Raw genomic sequence first — 12441 nt, forward strand, 5'->3', positions numbered from 1 at the left:
TATTCCCAACCTGAATTCAGCACATTATAGTGTAATAATGTAAACCAGTATAAACTTATGGGCGAGTCAACCTCACCACAATGAAAACGACTTTGGAGTTTTTTCACTGCCAGGACATGTAAAACCTGATTACAATGTCGGTTGGAGTTGCCTCCGACCGACATCACAGCAGATGCAGAACTGAACGACCGTAGGTCGGCGGTCCCGAATCTGCAATTACAATGTGACCGCACATGGTGCTGTCGCAAGCTCCCATTTCTCTATGGGAGCTTGTGCTGCGGTCGGGAACCGGCCACAGCGAAATGGGAGTTTTACAAGGGGGGCATCTATGGTGCTCCCTAGGCCTCCAACGAGAGGCTGCTAAGGCAAGGGGGCCCTCTTAGAGGTCCCCTAAGTCACTTTTCGACAGGCTTTTCATGTCCGAAAGCCCGACATAAAAAGCCTGTCAGAAACCAACATCATAGTCCCGAAGGCGGAAATGCCATCCTTAACGGATTATGTGGTGGTTCCGACTGGCCGGCGGGCTCCTTGAGCCTGTCGGAATCCAGCTGCAGTGAGCGGCCGGTTTGACTTCCGACCGCTTATATTGTAATTAGGTGGTCGGAAGTCAAACCAGGGATGTTGGTCAGAAAGCCTCTGACCTGTGGTTGGAGGCTTTCTGACCGACATCCTAATGAGGCCCTATATATAGATGTCCTACTTTGTGCTTTTAAGGCCTACTTTATGGGTGACTTGTATGTATTAAAAAGGAAGGCTTAGGACTGGCAAAAGGTAAATTTCACCAGTTTGAAATGGCAGCATAAAAGTGCAACCCCAGGCTGCGGCTGCAGTGACAGGCCTGCAGACACGCTTTACAGGGCTAATGCAGTGGGTGGTACAATCAGTGCTGCAACCCACTAGTAGTATTGAAGTTACAGGCCCCGGGTACAGGTAGAAATATATACTAGGGATTATAAGTAAGTGAATGTACCACTTAAGTTCATGTCAATTTTACATGTTTAAAAAGGAGAGCGAAAGCATTGTACCACTGCTTAGCATGGGCAAAGTGTACAGCGTTCTATAGCCAGCAAAAATAGGGTTCCGCAAAAATGACCAAATATTCAGGGTGACCCTGCAAAAAGAGGAAACTTACCAACAGTTTGGCTTTGCCTATGTTGGTAATGCAATTAAACAACCATTGGCAAAGCTAACCCCACAAGTTGTGCCCGCACACAGTACCAGTGGCAGAGGGCAGAAGTGGATTGAGGGTGGGGCCACATCCTGCACTGGGGGGTGGGAGTGGATTGGTGGGCAGTGAGACCTACCACAAAATACCACGGCTTTAAGGGCAGCCCACCGGCAAAATGGCTGCTCATAACAAAATTCTAACACCAATGTCTGATGAGGCTAACCAGCTCCCATTTTTATATGTGTTTACTGTGTTTATAACATGAGGCACTGAAAGGCAACTATAGCTGCCTGAGGCTGCTATCTAAAAAGGATAAAGAATGCACACAAAAAAGAAACAATAGCAAGGTAATGATGTGGCTCACCAGTCCACATTTTTAATGGAATGTTCAGATAATTGGGAAAATGCTGTGCCTCACTGGGCAAGAGAGCCAGTGACTGAAGTGGACTCACCCATTGGCCCATGCTATATGCAGTGGAGGGCAGGAGCCAAATGTGAATGACTAATGAACAGTACAATGGATGAAGAGGGTTGAACCAGAGCTCCCTGAATGTATACACATTTTTTTGTTACGAATTTTTTTATTACGAGCTTAGCAAGACAGCCAACAAAGTAATGGATTACAGTCACCGCTCATGTAAATCACCTCTTAGCAAATGAAATTTGTTATACTGATTGTTTTGAACACAGACATGAACATAATTTTTAATCCATATGGTAATAATTGGATTAACAGGTATTATCCAATGGTATAGAGCACAGTCTTTCTGCTTTCTTGTTCTAGGTCTTCACAGGAAGAAGGTACTTACTGGCTTCAGATTGTTTTAAATGGGCGACCCCTGAACCACTTTGGGACAATGTATTGCAACAATTTTACTTTTAAGGTAAGAAAAACACTCCCATTGGTAACTTGTCAAATCAGAGGAATGCATGGAGGAATGGTGGTGCCAAAATAATGTACTAATGACCACACATACAGTCAATAAGGAGAAGCCTATCAGCAAATTGTGAGAAAATAAAATCAGAGAGGGGAGGATAGGCCAAGAGAAGCAATAGTCAAGCTGGGGGTTGGGGGAAGCACTATGGAGAGCATTGGGGATGGAGTTGTGAGGGGAAAGAAGCACACGGGGAGAGAGTAAGAAAAAACACACCTCCCCATGGAGCGTGAAAGAAAAAGAAAACCAAGGCCCAGATTCTCAAAGGATTAGCCTCAGGTTAGTGTTACTTTTTAACACAAACCCAACGCAAAACCTGTTTTAGGATTAACAAGCCAACGCAAATTGGTAATTCAATTGGTTTGTATGGAAAAGTAACGCAAAGCAGTGCAAAACGCTGCTTTGCATAACTTTTCTTCAAGGGGGCGTTATAAAGGTGGTACATGGGTGTTTCCATTCACTGCCTATGCCTTTTTACGCCAAACCCTATCTACTAACATTAGCAGACAGGGTTTAGCGCCAGAAATTAACGCCACTGGAAAGCAGGCGTTAAAAATAGAAATCTTGTCATTTATTTTTGCTTTTCCGACTTTGCATGCGTGCTGCACTGTTTGTCTAAGCATAGTCTTTTGGACTGGAAGGATAGCCTTCCAGTACCAAACCTATGGTGACTCAGGCACGCACCCTAGCGCTATGGTGCTAAGGTGTGAGCCTGGCACACAGCAGCTGAATTCATCATCGGCGATAGGAGAGAGCCATATCTTTGTGAATATGGCGCTCCCTGTTCTCTCCCTGTCATGCAACGCAGCAACGCTTTGGGTGCTGCGCTGCGTTGCCTGACAGCTAGGATAATCTGGGCCCAAGTTCCATTAATGTACACAGTGGAAGGATAAAAGCCATCCATTCATCGTCATAATAACTTTATTCGTTACTCTTCAGTAACATAACAAGTGTATGCAACATACAAGCATCATAAAACTTTCACATTAAAATTCTCTAACAATAAAACTCATAGTTATGCAAATATAGGTTTCAGGTGATAAAAATCCACTTACACTATTAGATTCCATAATCGGTAAAATATAATAATTGTTGAAATATGCGTTCCAATTAAAGATTAAAATCCGCCCCAAGATTTCCCTTATTAATGGGAGTATAAAACACACCAAACCAATAGGCTATTTAATTATTGCAAGGATAGAATAAATACATAAATGTTATAACATTTCATACTAAATTTATAAACGATAAGATGCATAGTCATATAAAAGTGCAATTTGGTTAAACAGCTTCCACCCGCAGATTTTTCCTAGTTTTTAATACCTGCCATAAATATGAACTCATTGCACGACAAACAAATGTATTATTTAGTTGTTGCAGAAATAGTAACGCAAGTCCACACTGTTTGATATTATGTATTTTAAAACGGGCAAATACAATTTGTGTTTTTTCTAGGGAGTGCATAGAACCGGCAGAAACAACAATATGGAAATTAGTTAGGGAAGACACGTCATTGTAAGGGCACGGGGAAAGATCTGACATGGAATAGCAATTATCAGGAAACCCACCATCAATGGCAGCAGATTCACCCTAAATCGGGTCAGGATAAATCGGTGCTGTGCATTTTGTACTAGGGTCAAACATGTTGTAGGCCGTCCAGAGGGGACATCTTACTATAGACTAATACAGATGACTTTATTTTTCCACCTCCCATCTTTTCCTCATGGCTTTATTTGGCGCACAAAGTTTCAATTTGCCCTTGGCAAGCATTCTACAAGAGTCTGGTTTATTAAAGAGATCCACTAAGGTGATCTTCTCGCAGTAGGACTGTACATATCTCAGCCACGGGATCTCCAGTGCGTGATCTAAATTCAAGCTGTCCATAAGTATCAGTTTGTTCAAACGGATTTTCTCACGCCACCATGTGGAACGCCACAACAGGATCGGAGCCATCTTATTCCCATCCGTTACCATTTACGAATGAGAGATGAAATTCGCACAACTTCGGTGGAGGCCTAAAAGATGTTTGAAAAATAAATTTTCCAACCTTTGGATACTCTATGTGCTGTCCATTCCCCAGCATCATATGAAGCCACTGCCACACTTTGACTGTGATATATGATGAGGAGTTTTCTAAATGCCTTAATGCCCAGTTTCGTTTATACAAGAAAACACCCCGTTGATGGATTTTTCCATTAGGGCACACCTGTTCGCTATCATGGGGATCCAAGAATGATTACCATCAAACAGGCTCCCCAGACACGAAAAGGTGGGGATTTCACTCAATTTGAATCCCTTCAGGATAACAATCATTTTTTTCTCTGCGTTTAGCCCCACAAGTCATGGTGTAAGTCTTAGTACCATTTACACTCAAATCCAAAACAGCCATAAAAATTATATAATCATCAATTGAACTTTGCAACCCCCTCCCCGTTCTGGTGATCAATACTACATCGTCTGAGCAGAGAGTAAAATAGGGAGGGGGCGCGAACCAATGTTCGCCGTGTCCCTCAAACGTGAACTTAAGGCTAATTCTACCTGGTTCCTATATAGTGAAAACAGTAAGGGGGCTAAAACGAACCCCTGCTGACCCCTCTCCTGATGTTTACCCTACCTGAACATTCACCATCCCTGCCAAAATGCACTCGAGCATTAGCATCAGAGTACAATTGCCTAATAAAAGTGATGGTTCACACCTCAACCCCTAAATCCTCCATGATTTTCCACAGTTTGAGTGTGAAACGCAGTCCAAAGATGCTGACAAATCCATAAAGGATAGTTATAATGAGCCCTTTTTGACCACTGTATATTTCCCTATAATAATACTCAAGTTCAAACATTGATGGACTGTGCTCAACCCTTTTATAAACCCTTACTGTGTATCAACTAATATATTGTTGGTAGTTGCCCAGTCTTCCAGTCTATTAAATAATATACCCCCTATACCCTTTGCGGTGGCATCCAGAAGTGATATGGAGTGATAATTCTGTGGTAAGGACTTGTCACCTTTTTTATTAATCGGAATTATACTGGAAGATTTCCATGAAGAGAGAGGTCTTGTCGCCACAATCGTGTTATAAACATTCGTGAGCATTGGGCCCATAAATCCTGCTGCTCACAAAACATTTCCAAGGGAATCCAATCTGGGCCGGGAAACCTTCCCTTTGCTGCTTTCGGCCATGGCCCTTCAAACCGCAGACTAGTTGACGGGCTGTAAAATATACTGTGTATTATCAAACCTTTGGCCCACTGCGTTCCTAAAATATATGGTATGTCTTGTTCGGTTGTCGGAATAGGGTGATTATCGTAAATGGCAGTAAAATGTTGGACTCATATTTCCTCTGCAATATGTACATCTGTTGAAGGTTCATTGGACTCCCTACAATAATTATTATTGGTCACCTTCCAAAAGGATCTACTGTCTTTGAGGGCACTGGCCTTAGCCAGAGCCTCCCATGCTTCATCTTTTATGTGTTCCTTCTACGGGTAATCGTCTGTTGATGCCCTTGGTCGCGCTGAAGGGTTTTGTGCAGCACATTTCTATCTGACGCAGCCGCGGCCCGTGCAGGTAAGAGCAGTGGGGCCAGATTGGGGGGGATTCGACAGACGACCACGAGGAAAAAATTAAATAATTAATGAATTTTCCCTCATCGTCATCTGTCAAAATTCCCCCCACCCAGCCCCACCGCTCTTACCTGCATGGGCCGCGGCTGAGCTGACGTACAATCTGAGTCAAACCAACCCCTCACTTGGGAAGCGGCGCCTGTACCCTACGAGTCAGTGCTTGTTTCAAGAGTGATGCAATAGCCAAGAAAGCTATAATTGTCTTTGAAGGATCAGCCTTGGGGGTCTAGGCATACCTTCAACTCAGCCAAAGTGCGCTGCAAGATGGATGGGAGAGACAATGAATGATCTACTTTCTCCCACTTAATTGAGTAGCCGTTTTTAGTAGCCAAAGTTGGCTCAAATCCCAGCTTGGTGAATTATTGCTTTTTTGGGATAGGATCTCCCTGTTTTCTGACATTGCATGATCACTGTACCCAGAACGGCTAGTCACAAAGCCTTTAATAACACCATCTAAGTCTTCAGGGTGCAAGATAAAATCAATAGTGGACGTGTAGTTATTTCTAAAGAAAACGTGGATTCTAAACCTTTGTTCTCATTTGCCTTTGTGTTATGCAGCCTAAGACTTAGCTTCATCATTAAGTTAATCAAAGGTGTTCTATACGGGTCTTGTTTAAAATGAACAAGTGCATCTACAATTCCGTAGATTGGTTTATCCATAAATGAGCAATAGTGTACATTAAAATCTGCCACCCAAATGATTCGCATACATTTCTACATTTTTCAAGGAGTTGAATTTAAAATATATGTCACTAGTCCTCCCTCTGCCATACCCATAGCAGAGGATTTAGCCGGGGTGTAAAATTCCATATACCCATTGATATAATTAGCTACCAGCTCCCATGTTTCCTGTAGGCATATAATGTGGGCACTAGAAATCAATCTATGCCAATCAGATATGTCAATCTTACTTTTAAGCCCTGCCACATTCCATGACATGAGGCCCATTCCAGGTTGACTACCTATATAATCTCCTTCCAGGGTGCCTTCGGTTCCATTCCCCTCTAAACATGTAGCACTCTCACGCTGGTTAATAGCACATGTATAATAATCCTCATGAGGCATAGACACCGCTGTTTTGAGTTTGGATATTAAAGAACCCTTTTCTGGGACAAGTCAGTCCTGGACGAATGTATGACATTACAGTGCATACATTTACAACGCATGCCTTTACAACACAGTTTTTACATCGCAACATCCTTTACAACGCATTCTTTTACATCACATGCCATTACATCGCATTTTCAGAAACTACCTTTACAACGCATTCCATTACATCGCATTATACCTTTACAACGCACACCATTACAATGCATACCATTGCATCGCATTTAAGGTTAGTGTTGGATAGTATACGTGTAAAAATTACTATTGTAACTCCAGTTAGTGCAACAGTAGGGTAAGTGTTGGATAGTGTAGGGGTAAAAATTACTATTCTAACTCCAGTGAGTGCAACAGCAGGGTAAGTGTTGGATAGTGTAATGGTACTATGCGTTGGAATGGTATGCATTGTAATGACTTGCGATTTAATGCCTGCGATGTAGTGACATGCGTTGTAATGACATGCGTTGTAGTGACATGCAATGTAATTGATGCGTTGTAATGACATGCGATGTAAAGGATGTTGCGATGTACAGACTGCTATGCAAAGGTAGTGCGATGTAATGACTGTGTTGTAAAGGTTGTTTCCCATCCTGGTCATCAAGTCCAGAGAGACACTCAAACCTGTTCCCCGTTCTCCTTGATTGTTTTGGACTGTCACAAAACTCTGTCTGTGCCCCACACTGTGTTCCCATTTTGTTAGTGACCACAGTCCAAGCTTTCTGGGGGCTGGAGCTGCCCCTTTAGGTCTATAGAAAAAACAGACGGGTACTACAGAAATAGTATTATACACCAATTCAAATGATCCACAAACATGTAGTACCCTCTCAGCTAAAGTGGGGTTGCCGAAAGTTCACAATCACGCAATCGCCCGGATTGGATTTCTCACCTCTACCCACCCAACCCACCTGTCTAACCATAGCAATATTGTGGTACAACTCACTCACACCTTTCAGTCTAGCCCTTGCGCCTATCCATTGGACACATTTATTTTTTCATTCATTCCAAGTTTCAACCTAGTCTACTGGAATCGGAGGGACTCCTACCAGGGCGACCACATAAGGTACACAGTTGTGTGGCAAATCCAAAGTCCGGGGGGGATATAAACTATTTCCCATTTCCCATTGCTGCTCATGCACAGATGCATGGTTATTATTCGCATTGTTATTTTTGGCCATCATGGTTTTCTGAGTCCCTAGACTTAGATTAGTGACCTCCCCCATGGGTTCCCCAGCTGCCTCCCCCATCCTTCACCTCTGTGCCTGTTTGATTGACTACAGCTTTGACGCTAACAATCCCTTTCCTCCTCTGGTCCAGGGCTCCGCTGCAAGACTGAGGCAGATTCTCCACAGTGGTCAATCGATTATATAACAAAGAGATCATGTTGGACATCCTCTGTTCCATGGCAACCAATGAGTCCTTAATGTATCTATAGTCTGTTACCATAGACTCCTCCCTGTACATTCATAGTGGGCATGATTGTCGAGTCACTAACCCCCTCCCTAATCATTTTATCGTCTTAATGCCCACCTGAGGAGGTGGGGGCTTAGAGTGGCCCATTCGCGGGCCCTTTGGCTTAGATTTCTTTTTAGGGGGTAAACTGTGGAGCACCCTGGGGATGGTGCGTTAATCTGAACAGGAGGAGAGACATCCCCTAGAAGCTGAACTGACCTTGAATCAGTAACACCCAAGGGATACTGCTGTAGGACCATAGGTGCTACTGCTAGTGCCAGGGCAGTGGACTCTGTCATTATGGCGACCGCATTTATAGTTGCCTCAAGTTTTGCCTCGGTATGTATTATCTCATTATTTAAAGCTCCCATTGCCCCCATTAGACATTTTTCGAGGGGACCACTGTATGGTATGTTTCATTTTACCCATACTCCCTGTGGCCAAGTGCCGTGTTCTTAATTAACAGGAAAAAGTATATGCCCAACACTTAAGACAAGTCTTATTTACCAGTTCTCTTCGTTGAACAAGGTCCCAAAAGCAATGAAATGGAGACAAGATCAGCCACCAAAGGAGGTTGTGGAGCTTGGACTCATCTGGTCACTGGCATGACAGACGCGGATGGGCCCCCCTTGCCCCGCACTGCGAGAGAGAGCGCCCTGATTTCCGTGCTCCTCTCCCTGCGACCTTGAGTCCTGATGGGCATAGAGACAAGGTCCCTGAGTAAACAGCATACCCATCCAGTCCATAATGATGGTAAAGAAGCTTGCTACAGGGGAGAGACAAACGTGAGACGAGGAAGGCAAGCCATTGAAATAGAAGTAAGTAAATGTAAATGTAGAGCATTTATATAGCGCTCCGCACACCCCCGAAAGGGTCTCTCAGGCGCTGTGCACATACCGCTGTGGAACCCTTCCTGGCATTTCCCTGTGAAGTGCCCACTCCTGGGCACCCCCAAGGTGAAGCCAGGCATCCTAGCGCTGTTGGGGCTGTTGTGGAGATTAAGCAAGCTATTGCCCAGAGTTGCAGAGTGGGACCCATGATTAGAGTAGGCACCGAGGCGAGAATTATCAGGTCCGGGGAAATTAAGCCCAAGACTCACCGAGGCAGGAATTGAACCCTGGTCCAGGTCAGACCTTTGCATTAGGGTGTGCCGCTCTAACCATTGATTCTCAAAAAGGGGAGGAACAGGGCTGTTTATGACAGGTCCAGCATACATAGCCCAGATACAAATGAGTAGATATGAAAGTATGCTGTTCCTAGAAAGAGCTACTAGTGAGTAAAGAGATGTATGTGTCCCCGAAGTCAGGAGGAGAGTCCTCCTTCAGGAAAAAGACCCTCACACATCCGGCAAACTAGCTGTCATATGTCATCAGCATGTGGCCCAGATGTTAAGTGTCATCATCGGGTCTGCTCCGAATCGGGGCGGCGCTGCAATCCCCGATCGGCGACCCCAGTGGCGCCTTTTGGTGGAGATCTTTATTCCATAGTTGCCGGTGGGTGAATGCAGGTGAGGGCCTTGAAGTGAGGAAGTGTGTGGTGAAAGGAGTGTATTAAAAATAAGTAGTGGGGAACCTAAATAACGTTTATTAAATGACGGGGGTCCCACTCTTATTCTAAAAACAATAGAGTGCGTAATATTACAGTTAAAATGACTGTTTTACGCTGTGGTCATAAATGGTCAACATGTTTCTTGCTTTAGTAAAGTAACCGCAATTCTTCAGGACCAGGTGATTCACACACTTATTGGTAGTGGTAGTGGCTACTGTGGCACTTACCACACGTACAGCACCCTAATAAGTGGTGACTAGTGGAGGTGAGGTACAACGCCTGAAAGAGAAAAATACAGGGACACAAACATACATGTAAATAACAATCGCAATGTGACAAATATTGTTGATCTTATCTTTAAAAACTACAATCATCAGTTGTCATGCAATTTCAATATTGTCAGGTGTTCAGCTATAAGGTGGTACTAAGTGTGAACACCCTTAAGAAGTGGACTAAAACAAGAGTATTATTTAAAAATGACCAGCCCACACTGTTATTAGTGCTATGGCAGAAATTTCAGAGTGCCCGATGCGGGGGGTACACAGTGGCATCAGGACAGAAATACCAGTTAATTCGGTTAAACCACTCACCCTTAACTGCAGGGCTACGAGATCCAACGAGCTGGCGCTGGAGGCAGACACCGGATAGTACAGTGTCCTATTGGTACAAAAAGCAGCGACCAGAGTGGAAGGGCAGAAAGTACAGCCGCGAAAAGATTAGGGTGAGAGCTGTTCCCTTTGTAGCTCAATGGACAATCGTATAACGTGAAAATCCGCACAAGGTGAGGACCCAGGCACTAGGACCTGCACGAGAATACTTACAGAAGTCCGAAGAACAGGACGCCTTCCCACCTACCCTTGATCCACGCCGACTCGGGGGACGTATCTTGGATCTAACAGAGGGATTATCAAGCGTGATCCAGCCAATCGGATCCGCGCACCAATTGGTTCGTCAGAAAGGTACTGGGAGAGAGACTAGTATGCGGAGTCTACTTCCGGTAGGAGTAGGAGAGTGAATGTTGGCGTGTTGCAGGACGTGCCGCGTCATTGTCAGGAAGTGATGACATGGAGTCACGTGCAACATCAACAGTGCTGTTTGAGAAGCCCTTATTGGTTGTAAGAGTTAACGGTTGTCGTGGTAACCTAATGATGTTAGGGGCGTGTCAGTCCGATATGATTGAAAGATACGGTACAGCGCGATTCGAAGGAAACTAGCAAATGCGTGTTGCGGACACGTGGTATAATGTAACCATTGTGTCGCCACATCGCATGTTAGGGGAGTGACATGAAGGTATCGCTGGATATCTATAGACACATAGGCTGTTATACTGTGGTGTCTAAGTGTCACAATCTCAACCAAGTGTGGACTCAATCAGGTACAGAACATCTACTAGAGACAGATAAATGGTGGTATGTTCTGTCATGTCAAATATTAGTGAGGCTACTCCACGGGATGTCTTCATTCAATCCTTCAGTATGGGAAGATAATCTCATCACCCACCTCTGTTCCAGTGTGAATAATTTTGTTTTAGTGACATTCTTAAGGGATTGGAGAACTACCCACTTGAAAGAATCTGGAGAGTGATTATTTTCACAAAAGTGCTTAGTCATCCTAGTATTCATAGGAAATACTATACTCCCATCCAAGAGGATCCCACCAACAGGCTCAAGACCTTGATCACGAGCATGGTCTTCCATGCCGAAACCCAGGGCTGGATTACGAAAAAAGAGGCTAACTTTCTAGTCACTGGTGAACCTAGGATTCCCTACTTCTACTGTCTCCCCAAAATACATAAGGGCACTAATCCGAACCCAGGGAGACCAATTGTATCTGGGATTGGTTCCCTGTTGGAACCCCTTTCCCAGTTTGCAGACTACTTTCTCAAACCTTTGGTCCAAGGCACCCCCTCATTCTTAAGAGACACCACTGATGTACTCAGGCTTCTAGAGGACACCCAACATCAGGGAGAGGTTGACTTCCTCATCACCCTTGATGTTGAGGCCCTCTATACTAATATCCCCCAGAGGGCTACCCTTGATGTTATAGAGGATGCACTGAGTAGTCTAGAATGGATATCACCCACCCCCCGCCCTTTCAATATTGAATGTGCCACTCTAGCTCTAACAGAAATTTTTTTTGAGTTTGAAGGCCAATTATTCCATCAGACACAGGGCACGTCGATGGGGAGTACCTTTGCCCCTAGTGTGGCCTGCCTCTACATGGCAGCATTTGAGGAACGAGCCATCCACAATGAATCGAACCCTTATAGAGCGAACATCCTATTGTGGAAGAGGTTTATTGACGACATTTTGATCCTCTGGAAGGGTGATCAGGTACACTGCAATGAATTTTGCCAATGGATTAATACTTTGAATCCATATTTAAAATTTACGAGTACCATCTCTGACCACCAGCTTCCCTTTCTGGACCTCTTGATCATACTAGACGATCATCAAATGAGTACCACACTACATCGCAAACCCACTGACAGAAATAGTCTACTACATTTTAATAGCTATCACCCTGGGGCACTCAAACAAAATTTACCCTTTGGTCAATTCCTCCGTATCAGGAGGAATTGCAGCTCTGTCACTGACTTTAAAAAGGAGTCTA

At 44.2% G+C, this 12441-nt stretch overlaps 1 protein-coding gene across 1 annotated transcript in view; it reads left to right on the top strand.

The window, feature by feature from the left end:
- The window catches only part of PKHD1 (PKHD1 ciliary IPT domain containing fibrocystin/polyductin), a 1788124-nt gene that overhangs the window by 125479 nt on the left and 1650204 nt on the right, over positions 1 to 12441 (top strand). The window contains exon 4 of the mRNA XM_085609531.1: positions 1953 to 2052. Coding sequence (XP_085465657.1) covers positions 1953 to 2052 — 100 coding nt within the window. The remainder of the gene's footprint in view (positions 1 to 1952; positions 2053 to 12441) is intronic.

This window comes from Triturus cristatus, chromosome 6 (assembly GCF_964204655.1).
Source record: "Triturus cristatus chromosome 6, aTriCri1.1, whole genome shotgun sequence".
NCBI lineage: Eukaryota > Metazoa > Chordata > Amphibia > Caudata > Salamandridae > Triturus > Triturus cristatus.